Below are 22,883 nucleotides of genomic sequence, written 5' to 3' on the forward strand. Positions count from 1 at the left end.
AATATACAAGAGCAGATCATCCGCATAAAGCGAGACCCAATGCTCCTCCCGCCACCCCCCCTCCACCGAACCAACCCCTGCCAGTTCTTTGAAGCCCACAGCGCTATGGCCAACGGCTCTATTGCAAGGGCGAATAATAACAGGGAGAGGGGGCACCCCTGCCTCGTCCCTTGGTGGAGCCTAAAATACTCCGACCTCACCCTGTTCATGCATACACTTGCTACGGGTGCCTGATATAGTAGTTGGACCCACCCTATGAATCCCTCACCGAATCCAAACCTTCTTAGCGTTTCCCACAGGTACTCCCATTCCACTCGGTCAAAGGCTTTCTCTGCATCCATCGCAGCCACTACTTCTGCCTCCTTCTGAGGGCATCATAATAATGATTAGGAGCCTCCGTACATTGGAGTTCAGTTGCTTGCCCTTAACGAAGCCTGTCTGATCCTCCCCTATCACCCCTGGGACACAGTCATCTATTCTAGCGGCCAAAATCTTGGCTAGCAATTTGGCATCTATGTTCAAGAGCGATATCGGTCTGTAGGACCCACATTGTAGCGGATCTTTCGCCCGTTTGAGAATAAGAGAGATCGAGGCTTGTGACATTGTTGGGGGGAGGGTCCCTCTCTCTTTAGCCTCGTTAAAGGTCCTTAGCAGGAGTGGACTCAACAGTTCCGAAAATTTCTTGTAGAATTCTACAGGATAGCCGTCCGGCCCCGGGGCCTTGCCCGACTGCATACTCCCTAGGCCCTTAACAAACTCCTCCAACTCTATCGGGGCCCCCAGTCCCTCCACCAGATCCTCTTCCACCTTTGGAAACCTCAATTGGTCCATGAATTGCCTCATCCCTTTCCCTCCCGCCAGGGGTTCTGACTCGTACAGTTTACCATAAAACTCCTTAAAGACTTTGTTCACCTCCTCTGGGTCCAAGACCGTGTTACCTTCCTTATCCCTAACTCCCCCAATTTCCCTGGCCGCCTCTGTCCTACGAAGTTGGAGCGCCAGCATTCTACTCGCTTTCTCCCCATACTCATAGACTGCTCCTTTTACCTTCCTCAGCTGTGCTACTGCTTTCCCTGTGGTCAGCAGATCAAACTCAGCCTGCAGTCTCCGGCGCTCCTTCAGTAGCCCCCTTCTCGGGGGTCTCCGCGTAGCTCCTGTCTACTCTGAATATCTCCTCAACTAGCCTTTCTGTCTCCGCTCTTTCCTTCTTCTCCCCATGGGATCTAATAGTGATTAACTCACCTCCAATAACTGCCTTCAGAGCCTCCCAAACCGTAGTCGCCGTTACCTCCCCCGTACCATTTGTTTCCAAGTAGTTTTGGATGCTCCTATTTATCCGCCCACAAACCTCGTCATCCGCTAGCAGTCCCACATCCAGCCTCCAGAGTGGGCGCTGCCCTCTCTCTTCACCAAGTCGCAAGTCCACCCAGTGCGGAGCATGGTCAGGGACTGCAATGGCCGAGTATTCCGTCCCCTCCACCCTTGGGATTAACGCCCTGCTCACAACAAAAAAATCTATACGAGAATAAACTTTGTGGACGTGGGAGAAAAAAGAGAACTCCTTCACCCTCGGCCGAGCGAACCTCCATGGGTCTACGTCCCCCACCTGTTCCATGAAACCCCTCAGTTCCTTAGCCACTGCTGGTCGCTTTCCTGACCTGACTTTGACCAGTCCAATACAGGGTCAATGACTGTGTTGACGTCACCCCCCATGATCAAATTATGTGAGTCTAAGTCCGGGATTTTACCCAGCATGCGTCTCATGAATTCCACATCATCCCAGTTCGGGGACGTTCACTAACACCACCCTGGTCCCCTGCAGCTTTCCACTCACCATTATGTATCTGCCCCCTTTATCAGCCACAATACTCCCTGCCTCAAATGCCACCCGTTTACTGACCAGAATTGCTACCCCTCTGGTCTTTGAATCCAGCCCCGAATGGAACACCTGGCCCACCCACCCCTTTCTCAATCTTGTTTGATCTGCGAGTTTTAGGTGCGTCTCCTGTACCATGGCTATGTCTGCCTTTAACTCCTTTAGGTGCGAGAACACGCGAGCCCTCTTGACCGACCCATTCAGACCCCTCACATTCCATGTGATCAGCCTGGATGGGGGGTTAACCACCCCCCCCCCCCCCTCCCCTGCTGATTAGCCATCCACCTTTTTCGGCCAGCCACAAGTCCGCGTCCCCCGCTTACTCGAGCCCTCCCACTGGAGCCCACCCCCGACTCTCCATCTGTTCCCCAAAGTTGGCTTCTCTTCTGTCAGCAAAGCAGCATTCTCCCTCCCCCGCCCCCCCCCCCCCCCTCCCAGCGGCTCCACGATCCCAATCCTCCAAGTCAAGCGCCAGCTTAACACTAACTCTCCCCCCATTATGCTTCCGTGAGTCAGCTGACCCATGCTGACCCCGGACGCTCCCGCCTCTGACTCCGATCATCCTGTTGCCTCGTTATTCGGGCCCCTCACTGATTTGTTATGTTGTAGGTGTAACATAAGCGGCTTCCTTGTGGTGCACCTGGCAAAGGAAGGTTCAGACGTGGAGATAACTTCAACACGTTTATTAAACTATTTACACTTCTATTACTCGGGTTCGACACTACTGCTAATCCTACTATAGCTACCCAGACTGACTAACCAGCTGCTGCAATCCACGTGGTGGGTGTAATATTGAATCAACCCTGTGTCTATCCTCACTGACTGTCTCCACTGGAAAGAGGCAGAACATGTGTGTGGTGTCCTTTATATATGGGTTGGTGTAATGCCCCCCTGTGGTTGTGTCACCTCCTTGTGTATCGTGAATGTCCATTGGTCGTATCCTATCTAACTGATCTATTGGTTGAGTGTGTGTGTGTGATGTCTTTGGTGCTCCCTCTAGTGTCTAGCTAGCCTACATGCATTTACATTGATGTACATCACCACATCCCCCCTTTTTTATATGTTCATATTTTCTGTACACTTAAAGAAAATTGAACAAAGAACAGGTTGATAAGGTAAGGTATATACAAGTCATGGGAACAGTGATTAAACAATAAGTCCAAATCATTTGTGTGAGTCCATAAACCATCAATCACCATGGTCAAATGTCTCTCTTGGTTATGAACGCCATCAACGGCCCTGTGCCACAGGAACCAAGAAGTGGTCAAATCACTTAGCTGTCTGATTTGGAGTCCCTGTCTTTTTTCGATGTTTGTGATGGTGCTGTCGGATGGCATCTTGTAGATGATAAGGTGTTGACGTTGAAGAGGTACCATCAACAGTATCATTCGAGGTCATGGATGTGCCATATGGTGACGTTGGATAAGACTGTACATACTGGTTCTGGCCACGTGCTGTGCTGGAAGGGTGATCCTGCTGAGAACCGTTGAAGCTTGTCGAATTGGAAACAGAATTGCCGCTCACATAAATACCTGGTGATGGTGTGAAATAGAACCTTGCATCTGATAGGAATATGCCGTCTGGCCAGGCTGGGGTGCAGCAAATCCTGGGCTGTAACTAAGGCATCCAGTTTGTAGTGCAGATTGCGCTTGCGGTAGTTCTCCTTCCGTCTTGATTCCATTAGTGGGCAATCTGTAGTGCTGGCCTGTTTGAGAATGTGCTGCATAGACTGCTGGCTGCAGCATGCCTGAATACTGGGTTTGTCCAGCATGAGCTGTCATTGGCTGCACTGCTGGTGTGGAAAAAATGTGTGGATATAGCTGTGGTGAATATTGGTGTATTCCTCTTGGACTGTAGCCGCTGCTTGTTATTACTGACCCAGTATAACTGTTAAGTGATCCATCTCCTGTCGTTGTGGCATCTGCTGTCACCGTGAGCGTGCCATCACTGAGGTTGCGGCACTCCCTGCCTGGTGTAAAGTCCTGCTTACATGAATCAGAGTCGGGGTTTGGTTGCTCCCCATCTGGAGTCTGGTCTGTTTTAACTGAGTCAGTGTTGGTTTGTTGATGCTCCCCGTCCGGAGTCTTAGCAGGTTCACTGGAGTCAGCTGAGATTTCTTGAAGCTGCACGTCTGGAGTCGGAACATGCAGGAATGCATTGACTTGTGGAGAGGTTCGAGCAAATGAATGTGGAAATATCATGGTGTCACCGGAGTCACCAGTGGTCTCACAGTGATCGTTGAGTGCCTCTGTACACACTAGCTGAGGTCTGTCATTTTGCACATCTTGCCTGGGAAGTGGGATGCTGTTGTCACTTGTCTCACATACCGTGGGTAGATCCTCAGTAGCTGCTTGTTGTTCACTTGGGTTGGGTAAATCATCAGAGTCTTCATCTGGTGGCGCAAACAATGTGGGTGGACTGTTATTTTCTTGCTGTTGTCCTTCATTTGGGCTTGGATTGACATCGTCGCTTTGTTCTTCACTGTAGCATGATAGACCGTCATGGTCGTCCTGCTGTGCAGTGGAGCGTGGTAGACTGTCATAGTCTTCTTGCTGTTTGCTTGAGCATGGCAGACTTGCATCATCTGCCGCTAGTTGGTCAGAGGAGGTTGCTAGACCCTCATGGTCTTGTTCCTGCAAGGACTGCGCGTCGGAGTCTTGCGTTGCTTCTATCGTGGAGGCTGTCCACGAGCTCGCTGCGGAGGCTTGTGACACTGGAGTCACGTCTTGTCTGTGCAAGGACTGCGGTGTGGGGTCTTGCATGTCTTCTTTCGTAGAGTCGGGAACCCTGAGCGGTGCGTGGACCACACTCTGTGTGGCAGCAGGCCGCTCTCTGTGGGCGTGTACCGCTCTCTGTCGCTTGGTTTCAGCCTGCAGCATCCTCCTGAACTCACAAGTTGGGATGTCATATTTGCTGGGCTGAAGATCCTCAAATCCGAAGAATGAATCCGCGTCTACGTCAGATTCGATACGGGGGTCGCCAATGTGCAACACGTCTAGTTGCGGTTCGGATTTGGTACTGGGATAGCCTCCCAAGGTGAAAGGTTCGTCCGAGTCGTAGTCTTCTAGGACCATATCATCACTGTTTGCGTCGGAGCTGGCATTGGGCTCGCGAGGTCCAGAGAAAATGTAAAGGTCGGTATCGAAGTATTCAAGGTCAGAATCATCAGTTTGGGCGTAGGTAACTGCTTGCTGCAGGATTCTTCAGAGGTTAATTTCATTTCCTGGTTCAATTTGAGGCATTGTGCTGTCATTCCAGGTAAGGAAGGTTGTTTTACGGCTTTAAAAGATTTTTTCTTTGATTTGGGCCATTTCCCTTTAAATGGGCGTGGTCCGGGGCCTCTGACATCATGACGCATGTGACGTAGCGCGTAGGAAACGATTGCACATGCGCAGATCGCTGCTCCTTTACCGATGGCCGTTTTCGAGATTGCGCATGCGCGGCGCCTTGCGCATGCGCAAACGGACCTTCCTGTTCTGCGCGCTTCTCGCACAACTGCGCAAGTGCAGTCCCTGTAGAAAGATGGCCACCGACCTCTTACCTTTCTGCGCACTTCTCTTATCTTTTCTTGCTGGTTAGAGTGTGTTTTCCTCACAGTATATGCCGAATTTGTCCAGGACTGCCTGGAAGTCGCTCCTATTTTGCCCCTTGGAGAACTTGAATTTTAAAAAGATTTCTTCTGCTCTGGCACCAGCGATGGTGAGGAGAAGCTCTGTTTTTTCAGGATCGGCCACTTCTTCTTGTTCGGCTGCCACCAGGAAGATTTCAAACTTTTGCCGGAATGCCCGCCAGTTTTCACGGAGATCGCCGTGGCACTGGAGCTGCTGCAGAACCAGGATCTCGAACATCTTGCCTGGGTATCGTTGCTGGTTGTCACTGTACGCTGAGGCATTGCTATGTGGATTGAAACAGTTCACTTCTGGTACCATGATTTGTTATGTTGTAGGTGTAACATAAGCAGCTTCCTTGTGGTGCACTTGACAAAAGAAGGTTCAGACGTGGAGATAACTTCAACACGTTTATTGAACTATTTACACTTCTATTACTCGGGTTCGACACTACTGCTAATCCTACTATAGCTACCCAGACTGACTAACCAGTTGCTGCAATCCACGTGGTGGGTGTAATATTGAATTAATCCTGTGTCTGTCCTCACTGACTGTCTCCACTGGAAAGAGGCAGATCATGTGTGTGGTGTCCTTTATATATGGGTTGGTGTAATGCCCCCCTGTGGTCGTGTCACCTCCTTGTGTATCGTGAATGTCCATTGGTCGTATCCTATCTAGCTGATCTATTGGTTGAGTGTGTGTGTGGGATGTCTTTGGTGCTCCCTCCAGTGTCTAGCTAGCCTACATGCATTTACATTGATGCACATCACCACACTCACTTCCTATGGAAAGCCCAATTTAACCGCCTTTACAGCCCCCAAAGAATATTCCCCCCCCCCCCCAGTGAAACAAGAAACAAACCCTGGGCGCTAACCCGGCCCCACAAAATAAACGGCTCCAGATGCCTGAAGAGCAGCCCTAAGTATAGGGCCCCTCTCCCCCCTCTGCGGCTGAACTCCGCAAAAGCAGAGGGCATGGCCAGAGAAACAGGGAACAAAAAAGGGAAACAACATAACATAGCTCCCTCCAGCCACCTCCCCAGCCCCCTCAAACAATTAACATTACTCCCAATCTTATGTTAGGACAGCATCATGTTACACATCCCCACCATAGCGTATCATCAAAGTGTTGCTGTCCTTTAGCTCGAGTCCAACTTTTCCAGTTTGATAAATGTCCACGCCTCGAGCGGTGTATCAAAGTAATGATGCTGGTCTTGGTACGTGACCCAAAGCATCGCTGGATGCAGTAGTTCGAACTTCACCCCTTTGTTGTGGAGGGCCGTCTTAACACGGTTGAATGCAGCGCGCCTCTTGGCCCGTTCTGCTCCCAGGTCCTGGTATATGCGAATTACGCTGTTCTCCCACTTGCTGCTCCGCTCCTTTTTGGCCCATCGCAAGACAAATTCCTTGTCTGAGAAGTGGAGAAACCATAGCAACATAGCCCTCGGCGGTTCGTTAGTTTTGGGCTTCCTTGCGAGGACTCCGTGCGCCCCATCCAGTTCCAGGGGCCGAGGAAATGCTCCATCCCCATCAGAGGCCCCAGTAACGTGGTCACAAATGCGCTGACATCCGACCCGTCTGCACCCTCAGGGAGGCTCAGAATTTGCAGGTTTTGTCTCCTGGACCTGTTTTCAAGGTCTTTCAATCTCTCCTGCCAACTCTTATGCAAGGCATCGTGCGCCTCCACCCTGATGGCCAGACCAAGTATTTCATCTTCGTTATCCAAGACCTTTTTCTCGATCTCCTTGATCGCCTTCTCCTGCATCTTCTGGCTCTCAACCATCTTCTCCATTGAGGCCTTCATCGGGGCCAGCATCTCCGTTTTTAGGTCTGCAAAACAGCTTCTGAGGAACTCCTGCTGTTCCCGCGACCACTGGGCCCACGCTGCCTGATCCGAGCCGGCCGCCATTTTGTGTTCCCGCGCCCGTTCCACCCGCTTCTCAGCACTCGCTTGCTTTGCAGCTCTGCACCTGGTCCCTTCCATAAACCGATGCAGGGAACCTTGCCAGCGTTGCTTGCCCCACCGAATTTCACCGAGGAGGAGACGCTGAAACTAATAAAAAGGGCCCGTATGTCCGTTCGCGGCGGGAGCTGCTGAATTCGCGACCTACCCTCGCATGGCTGCCACCGGAAGTCCCATGGCTTTTAAACTTGATTATTCCAATAGAATCGTGATTGGTTTCCCACATTCTACCCTCTGTAAACTGGAGGTCACCCAGAAATCATCTGCCAAGCCTTAACCCGTACCAACTCCCTGTGCTCACTGACCTACACTGGCATCATCTTAAAATTCTCATCCTTGCTTTCAAATCCTTCCGTGGCTTTGCATCCCTGCGATCTCCTCCAGCCTATCACCTTCCGATATATCGGTGCTCCTCTAATTCTAGCCACTTGAGCATCCCCAATGTTAATCATTCGACCATTGTGGCTTTCAGTTGACTAGGCCAAAGGTCTATGACACCCTCCCCACTATTCTACCCCACTTTCTTCATTTAAGATACTTCTTAAAACCTAATTTTTACCTGATATCCGCTTGTGAGTCTTAGCCATACCTTGTTTTATCGCGCTCCTGTGAAGTGTCTTTGCAATGCTTTATTTCAAGGAAGGAACCGCGGGCGGCATGGTAGCACAGTGTTTAGCAGTGTTGCTTCACAGCTCCAGGGTACCAGGTTCGATTCCCGGCTTCCTCCCACCAGCTCCGAAAGACGTGCTTGCTCCGTGAATTGGACATTCTGAATTCTCCCTCAGCGTACCCGAACAGGCGCCGGAATGCGGCGGAAATCGGAGATTTTCACAGTAACTTCATTGCAGTGTTCGAATCTGGGACCCTTGGCGCTGTGAAGCAACAGTGCTAACCACTGTGCTATCGTGCCGCATGTGATGAAGCCTCTGTACCCCAGCGCATCGGTATTTCACAGATCAGTGTTTCCCAATCGCCAGACAACAGCTCAAATGAACAATTTGTTAAAAAATGGCAAACAGTAGATGGTACCAGCAAGATGGAAATGGATTAAAGACAAAATAAAAAGATAATAAAGGAAAAAAAACACAAAATAGTAGATAAATTACTGAGCATGCCACAACAATTTACTAACATTCTCTTTCTCTCTGTCTCAGATCGATAGTAATCTAGCAAAGGGCTTTTTCTGCTTTTTATGGAACATAATTCATTTTCTTTTCATGGATCTCAATGACATATCAGATTACTGCCAAAACAAACAAGATGAAAATCTACTGTTCCCTATTTGCCGCCGTCCTTGTCTTTCTTTTGCTCTCATTCTTTCTCCCTCTTTTCTCTGTTTAACTCACTCTGCTGCTTCATATTGTTATATCTGTGCAGATGCGAGTGCACCCCTGTCTCTCTCTCTCTCTCTCTCCCTGTCTCTGTGTCCTTACTGATCAGGAAGCCAGTGGTAGGAAGCACAAAGGATTTATTTAATGTAACATAAAGTCTGCCCACGGCAGTAACTATCTACAATCGCAGTCCCCATTGGGACACCCAACATGCTGGTCCCTGCTCGGCCAGTTTCTATGCTCGATTTTCCGAGCCCCAGTTGAGTGGGCCTCCGCCCACTACCTGGGAAGCTTGTATTCCATGAGACCTTGGGGAGATCAATTACGGTTTCCCCGTTGGCCTCATGCGGATTATTCCCATCTCTCTCTCTCTTTGGGCATGACCTACCTGAATGGGAACAGAGTCCCATAGTGCGTGATCAGCCGGGTGTTTTCTGGCACTCAGAGCGCCGAGACAGACCATGCTATTGAATGGCCAATCGGGTAGATCAGCGTCCTCAGCAGGGAACGTGCGCCTAGGCCGCACTTAGTCCATTTTCTGCACTGAGGAGCTCTACTCACTGGAACCTTCGGGACGCTATTTTTAAGAGTCGTCCCAATCTCTTGATCCCCCCCCCCTCGCAACGTGACCCCCGAGCCCCAACTCACCTAGAAGGGTGCCCTCAGGCCTGATCCACATCACGTGAAAAATGCCAACTTAGCAATGCCAGCCTGGCACTCTGACAGTGCCCCTGCCAACTGGCAGTGCTACCTGGGAACCTTGGCAGTGCTAGGCTGTGGGGGAGGTAAGGGGTGGGGATAATGTGGTGTGCCTCTGGCGGCGGTGGGGGGGGGGGGGGGGGGTTGGTGTGTGTGCGGGGTGTCCAGAGCGAGGCTGGATCTGTTTTTTAAAAAAATAGTTACTCTGGATTCAGAAGGGATTTTTTTCAATGAAGCAATAAATCTGGAATTGAAGGCTGATCTCAGAAATCGTCATCATTAAACTATCATTGGTTGTCATAAAAACACACCTGGCTCACTGATGTCCTTCAGGGAATAAAATCTACACTTCCTGCCTGATCTGACTCCAGACCCACATCGACGAGGTTGACCCTTAACTGTCCTTCGAGGTGGCCTAGCTGAGCAAGTAACTCAGTTGAAGGGCAATCAGGAATGGACATATAACACTGGCCCTGTCAGTGACACACAGATCCTGTGAAAGAAAAGAAAGATGGTAGTATGAGTTGAAGGGTGTAACAAAACCATAAATAAAAAGCTATAACGATTATCAATGGATTGAAGGGCGGGGCATTCTTCCCCTCAACCAAGCGCTGTGTTTTGTGGCGGAAGGGATGGCCCGTCATCGGCCGGCAATGGGATCTTCCGATCGCGCCGCTGTCAATGGGTATTTCCATTGTTCGAAGCCTACATCACCGGGGAACCCATGGCAGGGGGGTGGGGGTGGTGGTGCGGTCACCATCAGCAGGACTGGAAGATCCCGTCGATGGGAACAGCCAGAAAGCTTCGGCCACTGTTTCTGTACTTTAGTTGTTCCAGTCATTGCTTAATTTGTTATTTAGGAGCGAAAAAGTCTCCTCTTGTTTTAAGTCGTTGAAGATCTCACAGCGTCTTTGTTTGAATGTTCACTGCACATGAGTTCATCACATTTCATGACCTGTGCAAAGGTGGGACTTTCCCTGCTTTCAGGAAGCGAGCCTTGTTGAGAAAACCATTCAGCACAGGTTAGATGGAGTATTTCAGAAAATGGTTCGCAAATTGTTTAACAAATGCCTTATTGACAGATATATTTATTTGAAAACCGGTTAAAAATACATTAAGTAGGACAATGAGACTGGGCTTTGGTGATCATCGTAAGCTTTGAAGGAAAGTACAAACAGCTGTCACTCTGTTTATTGTCAAGCCATGGCTGTCACAGCTAATTACCCATTAAACTGAATATTCTAACCTGATACTTTACATTCCATTGACTTGAACAAATTTTATAGGAATCAGTGATTTACTTTGTTCTCTCTCTCTCTCGGGCTTTTCTATTGAAAGCTCGTTCCAGTCTGTAGTTTTCTTATATCTCCAGGAAAGGATGATAGGTCAGCATGAAAGGTTCCGTAAATCCTATTTACATTTCTCTTTTAAATGTTTCATATTGTTCTCAGGAATCCTTTCAATGCTCCCATAAAGATAACCCGTTCAATTGTACACAACTTACCTTTTTGTCACCATGGTGAATTATTGACTGTCTGGATGTTAGCGCGTTCCCAGTTACGTCTGGTATGTAGAGGGCACTAACAGGCCGTTCCAAGCATTTCTTTCCAGTGCCTTTCCTATTAATGTCATACGCACACATGGTTACAATCATAATACTACCCCTCGCCCATGTGCTGATACCGAAATATTGCAAACTTATCCTTGTGGATGTTTAGTACATACTGCTGTAATGTTGGTAAATGGGTGGCACTGTAGCATAGTGGCTAGCATTGTTGCTTCACAGTGCCAGGGACCCAGGTTCGATTCCCGGCTTGGATTGCTGTTTGTGTGGAGTCTGCATGTTCTCCCTGTGTCTGCGTGGGTTTCCTCTGGGTGCTCCAGTTTCCTCCCACAAGTCCCGAAAAACATGCTTGTTAGGTGAATTGGGCATTCTGAATTCTCCCTCTGTGTACCCGAATAGGCGCCAGAGTGTGGCGACTAGGGGCTATTCACAGTAACTTCATTGCAGTGTTAATGTAAGCCTGCTTGTGACAATAAAGATTATTATAACTGGTTGCAGTGTAAATGGATAGTTGGTCTCAGTCAGATCGAGCTCCCAGGCCACACTCAATGTATAGAGCTTGTTCTTTGCTACGTTTTTCTCTGGAATTCGTACCATTTCATGATGGTAAAACCACCGTTTTGGGAACACCCATTTCATGCACAGAAGCTGTGCTGAAAGATGAGCAGGAAAGAAGATAGGAAAGACTTTCATGGTTCATGACCACTATGCATCTGAAAGAACTTTGCAGCCGGTGAAGTATTTTTTCAAGCGTAGTCACTGTTGTAATTTAAGAAACGCAGCGGTTAACCTGGACTCCGCAAACTCATAGAAAATGTGATTCTGATCAGAATGAACTGTTTTTGTAATTGTGACTGAGCGATACGTATTGGCCAAATAACTAGGGGTAGTTCTTCTTCAAAATAATACGATGGGAGTTTTTACATCCACATGGGCAGGCAGCTTGGGCTTTGATTTACCGCCTTGTCTGCATCGACCTTGATTTTTACCACCCAGTTTATGTCGAGGAGCAAGTGATACCTGAGTTGGATTGCTAAATGGTCCTTACATTAACCAGCTCGGTTTTAATTTTGAAACTTTGATTGAGAGACAGTCTCTACCTTGATTCATTGATTCTACCTCTGCAAATGTCCATGCTCTTCGGTGTCCAGTGGGCACCACAGGGGCAGGGGCGCTTTATTGACCATTTTAATCACTGTCTAATTTGATGTGTTTAAGTTTCAGTTGATCTTTATTTTTTTGGGGCTCTGCCCCTTTAAGGAGCGGCCTCTTTTGAATTGCCCCTTAATTTTTTAACTTTAGTTTAACTGGTTGAACTTCAAAAGAGTTCACATGGCCGCGCTTAGCATGAACAGCTGCCAATATTGGGCAAATGAAACTGTGCGAACACCATTAATCAATTCAAAAAGGTGTCGCTTAAAATGTATTAACTGAGCCAATTATTTTTGGCAGTTCAATTATTTCTTATCCTGTTCTTCTGGCAGTTTTCCATCTCGTAAGACAATAGCTTGCACCTTGGTGGCCAACTCTGTGTTAAACATGGCATGGTGTTATTCAGGACTCCCACTCTGCCATACCAGGCTCTGACACATGGTGGCAGTGTCAGGACTCCTACTCTGCCATACCAGGCTCTGACACATGGTGGCAGTGTCAGGACTCTCACTCTGACATACCAGGCTCTGACACATGGTGGCAGTGGACTGAGAAGGTGCAAGATTCAGTGGTTTACGTTTCCTCTGGCCTCTCTTTTTGGTCAGCTGAACTTTCTGTTTCTCCTTGCCTCTCTCTTCGTTCGTCCGAACAGTCAACCTCCAGATGTCATGGCCATTGGCGATCATCTCAGAGCTGTCTTTTAAAAAATTTATTTGCAGGATGTGGGCGTCGCTGGCTAGGCCAGCATTTATTGCCCATCCCTAGTTGCCCTTCAGACGGTGGTGGTGAGCTGCCTTCTTGAACCGCTGCAGCCCCTGAGGTGTAGGTGCACCCACTGTGCTGTTAGGGAAGATGTTGCCCCAGTGACAGTGAAGGTGTGGCGATATATTTCCAAGTCAGGGTGGTGATTGGCTTGAAGGGGAACCTCCAGGTGGTGGGGTTCCCAGGTATCTGCTGCTCTTGTCCTTCTCGATAGTAGTGTTCGTGGATTTGGAACGTGCTGCCTAAGGAACCTTGGCGAGTTACTGCAGTGAATCTTGTAGATGGGACACACGGCTGCGACTGTTCTTCGGTGGCGGAGGGATTTAATGTTTGTGGAGGGGGAGAAATCAAGCGGGCTGCTTTGTCCTGGATGGTGTTGAGCTTCTTGAGTGTTGTTGGAGCTGCACTCATCCAGGCAAATGGAGAGTATTCCATTACACTCCTGACTTGTGCCTTGAAGTTGGTGGACAGGCTTTGGGGGTGGGGGGTGGGGGGTGGGGGGGGGGGGCGGGCGGTCAGCAGGTGAGTTACTCACTTTAGAATTCCTAGCCGTTGACCTGTCCTGGTAGCCACAGTATTAATATGGCTAGTCCAGTTCCGTTTCTGATCAATGATAATCCCCAGGATGTTGATTGTGGAGAATTCAGTGATGGTAATGCCATTGAATGCCAAGTGGCGGTAGTTAGATCCTCTCTTGTAGGAGATGGTCATTGCCTGGCACGTGTGTGGCGTGAATGTAACTTGCCACATGTCAGCCCAAGCCTGGATATTGGCCAGGTCTTGCTGCATTTGGACATGGACTGCTTCAGTGTCTGAGGAGTCGCGACTGGTGCTGAACATTGCGCAGTCATCCGCAAACATCCCCCTTCTGAACTTATGTGTCAATGTCCACCATCCTCGTATCTCACTTACTGGTCTCTTTGTTTGGCCATCCAGCAGGTTGTGACACAATGGCAGGTTCACCATATAAAAGGTTCTTGGGTATACAGCCTTCATCCATCTGCTGAATTTGGCCAAACTATCAGCGGCATTGTTGCCGGAGTAATGAGTGTGCCATGCTGGAATTAGCCTGCTTCAGGGTGGTGACCTGTTCCCGCCAAGAGGTGCCGAGAATACATCGGAGTTCATGCAGATTGAACATGTTCTTTCCTGCCAACCTTACCCTGTCCTTACCATTTAAAACTCTCAGATTTCAACCAAAGTTGGGTCTTTAAGAATTTTCAATCAGGTGTTAGCACTGCACTTAAGTGTGATTGTGGTACTGATGATAAAACATAAAAGGAGATTGTTGTATTTGTTGGATCTCTGTTTCAGGACATCACTGCAGGAGTTTCTCTGCTAGTGTTGTTATGGGCCAGGATTTAGAGAACCCCAAAGTGTATCATGGAGTTCACCTGACCCACAACCGTTAATAGATTGTGGTATGGGGAGCACACGGCCCACTCTACAGGTGTGGTACAGCAGAAATGGAAAAGTTTTTTTTAAAGCAAAACAATATTTATTCTATGAACTCAAGTTAACCTTTTTAAAACAAACTGAACATCTAAACAACCATTAATTCAAATACAACCCCCAAAGAATACGACACTCAGTAATCTGTAAGCTGTCCTTTTAACATCCAGAAGACTTTTAAAAAAAACCTTTAAACAGAAGCACATCAGGTTAAAGTCACTACTGAGAGCAGTTATTAGTTTTAAATCACCAAAGGATCGATTAACAGTCTTTATATTACAGAGAGAGAGACTAATACCCTTTCTGGCTGTGACTGCAGCTATCCAGCTCTGAAAACGAAACTAAAACACCCCCTGCAGCAAACAGCCTAAAACGAAAGTAAAAAGCTGACAGACAGCCCAGCTCCACCCACACTCTGACATCACTGAGAAACACTCATTTCTTAAAGGTACTCTCACATGACAGTGTCTTAGACACAACCATCTTCAGTTGCTTCATTAATGAGCTTCCTTCGATCAGAAGGAGTGGGGGTATTCGCTGATGATTGCACAATGTTCAGCACATTTTTCAACTCCTCACATACTGAAGCTGTCTGTGTCCAAATGCTGAAAGATTTGGACAATGTTCATCTTGGGGCTGACAATGGCAAGTAACATTTTAAAAAACATTTTAGAGTACCCAATTATTTTTTTCCAATTAAGGGGCAATTTAGCGTGGCCAATCCACCTACTCTGCACATCTTTGGGTTGTGGGGGTGAGAGCCATGGAGTCACAGGGAGAATGTGCACACCCCACATGGACAGTGACCCGGGGCCGGAATCGAACCCGGGTCCTCAGCGCCATGAAGATGTAGTGCTAACCACTGTGTCACCGTGCCGCCCAGCAATAACATTCTTGCCACACTGGTGCCAGGCAATGACCATCTCCAACAAGAGACAATCTAACCATCTCCGCTTGACATTCAATGGCATTACCATCACTGAATCCCCCACTATTAATGTCCTGGGGCTTACCATTGACAAGAAACTTTTTTTAAAAAATGTTTTTATTCTCCATTTTCACATTTTCCTTCAAAATTTACACCCCACCAACAGGCAACAAACGGTAACAAATACAAAGTCAATACCCTTAACATCAACAATGATCCCATCCTCCCACCACCCCACCCAACTGTCAATATATGCCTCAAATAAAACAAACCCTCCCACGGTGGGAGAAAAAAAACAAAAGCGAAAAAGAAAAAGGAGTCTGGAATCGCCCATGGCCACCATTAACCGATAGAGTCCTCCCCCCCCACCCCCACAACAACACTCAATACCATCCAACCTCCAAAAGAGTACCGTAAATGACACCCAAGAGTTGTAAACCCCCCCCCCTCCCCAACTCCTCACCCTCCACTTCGTCTTGTAAAACTCCTCCCCCCAACATCTGTTCCTTCCCCCCTACTTCCACCCCGGCTAGACCACTCGGACCCTGGCAGACCACTCGGACCCTGGCCGCAGCCCCTCCCCCCACCTCACTCCCGTTCACTGGCCGGCTTAAACCGGCCAGCGTGGAGGCCCCCGTCCGGGTCCCTTTCCCCCTTGCCCGGCCCCAGGAAAAACCCAGAAGTCCCATCCCCGCATATCCACCTATACCCCAAAGAGCCCTCATTCCGACTGAAAGTCCCATTTCTTCCCTTGTCCAAATATATACAACGTTGGCTCCGATAGCCCATACACCAGCCGCAGTGAAACAAAAAAGAAAAAAATACAGTCATGAGGCTACATTGGTACATGACCATTTCTCAATTCTGCCACAGTCCTTCTGCCTTCGCAAACTCCTCCGCTGCTTCCGCCGTCCCAAAATAAAAGTCCTTGAACTTGTAGGTCACCCACAGCTTCGCTGGATATACACTGCCGCACTGCACCCTGCTAACGTACAGTGCCCTCTTCACCCGGTTAAAGGCAGCCCGCCTCCTCGCCAGCTCCACCGTAAAGTCCTGGTATACGCATATACCAGCTCCAGCGCACTGCACCACCCGCTTCTGCTTAGCCCAGGACAGGACCTTCTCCTTCACACTGTACCTACGGAAGCACAGAGTCACTACTCTTGGCGGCTCACTCGCCTTTGGTACAGGCCTCCACGACCGATGAGCCCGATCCAGCTCATATCGAGATGGATCCTCCCCCTCCCCCAATAGTTTCGCCAACATCACAGCAAAATACTCAGTCGGCCTCGGTCCTTCAACTCCTTCAGGCAGCCCCACAATCCTCAAATTCTGTCGCCTGGATCTGTTTTCCAGGTCTTCCATTTTGCCTCGCAGATCCTTGTTGATCTCCATCACTTTCCGCATCTCCTTCCCCATCGAGGTAAGTTGACCACTGTGCTGCAGTACTGTCTCTTCCACTTACTTCAGCGCCCCCCCTTGCTCCCGCACCTCCGCCACTGCGCTCGCCACCGCCGTCCTCACCGGCGTAATCGCCTCCTCCACCAGCACTTTCAAAATCGACCCCATCTCCTTCCTCATTGCCTCCATATGTTTTGTAAACTGCCTTTCGAATTCCACGGCCGTCACCTTAGTTATTTTTTCAGCCGTAAGCAATGCGGCCTCCCCTAGCGCTCCAGCCTCCATTTTCTTTACTGACCCCGCGGCGACCTTTTCAGTCCCCGACTGACTTTCAGCTGCTTTTTTCACGCCGTTTTTTTGCCGGTCTTCGACATTTCCCTTCTTCGTACTGTCTCCCGACTTTCACTGCCTTCGCTGGCCCTAAGACCGGGCGTTAACCCCCGACAATGTCGTTCCCGAACTGGAGCCCTCCAATGCACAGCTGCCTCCCGCCCGCCGTCACCGGAAGTCCCACAGAGAGGGTATCTTTTTGGCAGTGTTCTGCCCCCCAAAATGTGTGGAAACTCCTGAAAAAGGTCTGAGAGTCCGTTCCAGATGGGAGCTGCCGAATGCGCGACCTACTCCTCCATGGCCGCCACCGGAAGCCTCGTCCCCGCTTCTTCAATGGCCTTGGTGAGATCTTTTCACAGTTGTTCCCTCTGCTGCTGGAATTCAGCTTTAATAAAGGCCCTCAAGTCAGCTTGCCGCCTTTAAGCTTGCCCTTCCCCCGCCTGCATGCTGGAAGAGGCTTTTGTCTTTCCTGCAGCTCCAGCTAAATCTTTTACTGTTTCTGCCAGGTCTGGTAACCAAGAGACATACCGTTCCTGGGGGAAAGTACCCCTCCAACATTCACCTACGTCTTTTCATCAAAATTCCACCCCGTATTGATTAAAAAATAGCTCTTTTCTGTAACCTTGGGCAGGAGCTGCCTTGTGTGTGACCACTTACTCCATGGTCCACACCGGAAGTCCATTGACAAGAAACTTAACTGGAGTAACCATTTAAATACTGTGGCTACAAGAGCAGGTCAAAGGTGAGGAATCCTGCCGTGAATCGCTCACCTCCTGACTCCCCAAAGCCTGATCACCACCTACAAGTCAAGAGTGCGATGGAATACTCCCCGCTTGCCTGGATGAGCGCTGCTCCAACAACACTCAAGAAGCTTGACACCATCCAGAACAAAGCAGCTGCTTAATTGTCACTCCATCCACAAACATTCACTCCCTCCTCCACCAACAAGCAGTAGCAGCAGTGTGTACCATCTACAAGATGCACTGCATGAACTCACCAAGGCTCCTTAGACAGCACCTTCCAAACCCTCAACCGGCACCAGCTAGAAGGACAAGGACACCAACATATAGGAACATCACGACTTGTAAGTTCCCATCCAAACTACTCACCATCCTGTCCTGGAAATATATCGCCGTTCCTTCACTGTCACTGAATCAAAATCCTGGACCTCCCTTCCTAACAGCACAGTGGGTGTATCTACACCACATGGACAGCAGCGGTTCAAGATGGCAGCTCACCACCACCTTCTCGAAAACAATTGGGGTAGGGCAATAAATGCTGGTCTAGCCAGCGACTACCTAGGCAGGAGTGGGCGGGAAGGTAGGAGGATGAGCACCCACCCTACTTTACGCCTCCTCCCATGGGAAATATGCCCATCGGGGGTACATAAGATTCAGTCCGACCCAGCCTGCACAGTTTCACCGACTGCTGACCCACAATTCAGGCAGGTTTTGGCCTTCATGTTTTTACATCAAAGAACAAACTTGCAAGCAGTCTGGAGGGTGGGCAAGCACAGGGGGACATCAGTCCAGTTTTAATAGCCCAGATTTTTTTGTGCTAACGTCAACAAAACTGCCACCATTTGCTGGCATTACTCTGCTGAGACTGACATCAATCGTTGGAGTTTGCATTGAGTTACATCAGGATGCAGAAGCTGCTGCCAGGTAGTGTACGCTCCTCCGTCGAAGGCTCTGTAGACGCTGCATAAAGTGCAACCTCTCTTGGATTCTCGATTTGGTGAGAACGTCCATGTTGTAAAAATCTCTGAAAATAAACTGCACATTGTTGAATGAGGTGTGACTGGGTTCTGAACAATCTCCTAACTTCATTATTCCTGCTGAACGTCCTCATTGAAGCTAATTTTATATCGGTGGGCTCTCAAATTTCTCCACAACCATAAGCACACTGTTTAGCACACTGGGCTAAATAGCTGGCTTTTAAAGCAGACCAAGGCAGGTCAGCAGCATGGTTCAATTCTCGTACCAGCCTCCCTGAACAGGCGCCGGAATGTGGTGACTAGGGGCTTTTCACAGTGACTTCATTGAAGCCTACTTGTGACAATAAGCGATTTTCATTTCAAGCAGAAGTGTACATTTTCATGAACATTAAGTTTTTTTTAAGTGTCTATTAGCCTAACTTCAGATCTTAGTTACGTTGCACGTTTATTTTCTTATCTGAAAAGTTAAGTTAAAGGATTTTTAGGTGTTATGGAGATGTTCTGGTTTGCGGTGAGTGAATATTGACTGCTAACCTGCCTGCGATTATGACGGCTGCTGCTAGCCAAGGAACCAAGGAACCTCCCCTTCTGGGTGGCTACCTTTGAGGTCAGCAGCAAGAACCCTTGGCCCTTTAGGCCATTGTCAAGCCAGGAGGGGCAAAGTGTAAGATCGTGCAGTTACTTTTATGGTGACAGCCTCCAACAATTCCCTTAAAGCCCCGCTGCTTTGGTTACTGTGTGACTGAGCAAACTGACGTTAGTCCACGGGCTACCTTTACCTCAGACCGGTGAGCTGCAGGCATCTACTGAATAATCGTGTTTGCTCTGGGTCAGTACCTGGGGAGAAAAAAAAGACAAAATTATAATTGGGAATTGTTACGGACAGGAGGAGGGGGAGTTAATTTGAACAACACTGATTTCGCCTCTCACAACCCATCCATAAACCGAAGGGTGGCTTGATTTGCTGCCCCCATTATAAGTGGCCATATTTCCAACCCCTCGGTGACTGGGCAATCCAATTTCTATTAATACCCCACAACTAACTCGAGATGAGCTCAAAGGGTTAGTTCATTTGCACACACTGAACTGCAAGAGGAGGGTTGCAACATAGCCCCCTGTGCATTCATTCAGTAAAAGGGGGATAGATAATCCATAGAATCCCTACATTGCAGAAGGAGACCATTCGGCCCATCATGTCTGCACCGACCCTCCAAAAGAGCACCCTACAGAGGCCCACTTCACCATTCTATCCTTGTAACCCCGTAACCCCACCTAACCTGCATATCTTTGGATACTAAGGGGCAATCCAGCATGGCCAATCCATCTATCCTGCACATCTTTGAACTGTGGGAGGGAACCGGAGCTCCCAGAGGAAACTCACGCAAACAGGAGGAGAAAGTGTAAACTCCACACAGGCAATCACACAAGGCAGGCATTGAACCCAGGTCTCTGGTGCTGTGAGGCAGAAATGGCAACTTCGTGACACCGTGCTGCACTCAAAGTAAGATTTACAGGGCAAAGACCAGAGAGAAATTAATTATTGTTTAACATGGGTCCTGAGTCCAGAATTAAAGTCCAATGAAGTATTCCGTCAGTGAGGTCAGCAGGTTGAAAACTGATGCTGTATAATTAACTTTTCCAGTAGAGTTGACTTCCACAATGAGATGGGCACACCAAAATTAATCAGTCTTATGGGCGATGGTAAAGAAGTCCCAGTAGAAACAGTGTGGATGGGGGCCAGGTATTCAAAGCCGGACAGAGCCCCTTTTCTGTGCTGCCGCTTGTAGATGGCAAAACGGGAAATTGAGGTTTGCAGCTCCACAAGGCAATGTTACTGATTCCACCAGCTAGAGATTCATGTCACATAACTCCCATCTCTCTACATCGCCTTTGACAAAGGAAGTGCATATTTCATTTGGGTCCCTGAGATGGTTAAATATCCCAGCCATTAAGAATAGAAAGGAAGGTTGCAAGGTGCTTTGTCCTAGCAGACTAATAGACTCTAGTCGATCAGCCTGGGTTCTGAAATGGCCTTTGTGTAGTTTTCTTTTAATTTGGTCTCTGAAGCCAAAAGATGGACCGTTAGGGACCGGGATTCTCCCATGCCGCGCCGTATGGGAGAATCGCCGTTCGCGCCATTTTTTCCCGCGGCGTCGGTCCGATGCTGGCAGGCGATTCTCCGAGGAGCGGAGAATCGGCGCCATTTGCGCCGGCGCATTTTGCGCGGCGCCGGTCGTGGGCGGCTGTCCGCGGCCGGGCCGCCGATTCTCCGGCCTTGATGGGCCGAGCGGCCGCGCGTAACCGGCAGAGTCCCGCCGGCGCCGTTCACACCTGCTCGCAGCCAGCGGGAACTCTGCATGTAGGGTCGGGGGGGCGGCCTGATTGGGGTTTGGGGGGGAGAGGCGCTCCTTCACCAGGGGGGCCTCCGATGGGGTCTGGCCCAAGGTCGGGGCCCACCGATCGGCGGGTCGGCCTCTCCAGCCCCGGCCCTATTTTATTACGCGGCCGGCCCCTGAACCCCCACGCCATGTTGCGCCGGGGCCGGCACATTGAAAAAGTCCCCCGCGCATTCACGGGTTGGCGTGGCCCAATTGCGCATGAGCAGGTTGGCGCCGCCCCCAGTGTGCACCAGGAAATGAGGCTGGAGTGGCGTGAACCGCTCGAGCGCCGTGCTGGCACCCTGTAGGGGCCAGAATCGGTACTCCCAGCGGCCCGTTCACACCGTCTTGAAACCGCGATGACATTTCCGACGGCGTGGACATTCTGCCGCCGAATGAGAGAATCTCGTCCAGGGTCTCTACAGAGATAACGAGGTGTTAGCCAAATAGCTCCTTTTGTTCAGGGTTTCAGATGTGACTTCAGCCATTTCAGAAGGGTCTTTGTCCAGGTTTCAAAATTTTAGGAATACCTATTATGTAAAAATATACAGTGTGAGGTCTTAGTTCCGTTAATAATATAAGGATAGATTTTGTGCATTTGCACTCCCTATGTTTCCCACTGTTAGGGAATTTGGGTCAGAGGTCATTGAGCTCCCACCTGCATTAGAGCAGGTGACTCTTCATCAAGAAAGCACATTCATAAATTTATCCTTATATTCAAGGATGCACATGTTTGAGCAAAGCAGCCAATGCAGATAGAATCTGATCCCTGTTTAATATTAATAGATGTCTTTGTTATTTTTATGTTTGATGTGGATATACTTTGGATTAAATGCAAATCGTATCCCTTCTAACAAATGCATTTTCTCCTATGTTATATTTTGTATAGTGTGCTTGATTGATCTTTTTGTAAACGCCTATGAGCTTTGATTTTGATGTTCTTGGTACGTCCACAGGCTGTGAATAAACAATGGCTTCGAATAATTGGCCCACACAAAATATCCAAATCCAATTGCTATGAAATGTCACATCTCAATATTTTCTTTCTTCCCACTCTTCAGTAACAGATAACCAAAAATGTGAGCTGAACTGCAGAGCCATTGGGTACAAGTTCTACGTGCAGCATGCCACTCAAGTCATAGATGGGACACCTTGTGAACCTGGCTCGTTGAATATTTGTGTCAATGGACAGTGCAAGGTAAGCCTGCAAAGTCTCTGCTGGAGTTGGACATTGTCACAACCTCTTGTGTTTCATGGTGACAAAGCACAGTGCTGGATGTCTTTCGGCAACCAAATTTGTGCTTTGAAGAGAGATCTTGAATTTTCTGTTGTCACGCTGCCACTGTAACTCCAGCGGAGTTTGGTGGAAACCCTGAGTAGTGAATGTAAACAGGTGCCGTGATTTTGCGCCCGCGTTCGCTGAGGGAGCATCGGCAATGTGGGTGTAAAATATTGCGAGTCTTGGAAAGGAAGGTCGGGAACCTAAATTCATTACAGTTAAATACAATGGGCACGTTCTACCGTCTGAGTGCAACGCTGCCAGTGAATCCTGGGAGAGGCCCCCCGCTGGCTTTCCGGGATTTGCTCATGTCCCAGGAGGTATCAAAATCAGAATTCCGACCCAAACGGCCAAATGGAGTGCGCAAACCTACTTAGGCAAGCTTACCCGGCAGCCGGGTGGCATTCAGTACTGGTCCAGACAAATGTGGACTCGGCGGAATGG

General features: G+C 49.0%; 1 protein-coding gene across 4 annotated transcripts in view; it reads left to right on the top strand.

Moving 5' to 3' along the window:
- adamtsl7 (ADAMTS-like 7) overlaps positions 1-22,883 on the top strand; it is a 621,654-nt gene that overhangs the window by 126,679 nt on the left and 472,092 nt on the right. For all 4 annotated transcript variants that reach the window (XM_072495481.1, XM_072495482.1, XM_072495480.1 and 1 more), the window contains one exon: positions 22,222-22,358. In XM_072495481.1, coding sequence (XP_072351582.1) covers positions 22,222-22,358 — 137 coding nt within the window. The remainder of the gene's footprint in view (positions 1-22,221; positions 22,359-22,883) is intronic.

Source organism: Scyliorhinus torazame, chromosome 3 (assembly GCF_047496885.1).
Source record: "Scyliorhinus torazame isolate Kashiwa2021f chromosome 3, sScyTor2.1, whole genome shotgun sequence".
Lineage (NCBI taxonomy): Eukaryota > Metazoa > Chordata > Chondrichthyes > Carcharhiniformes > Scyliorhinidae > Scyliorhinus > Scyliorhinus torazame.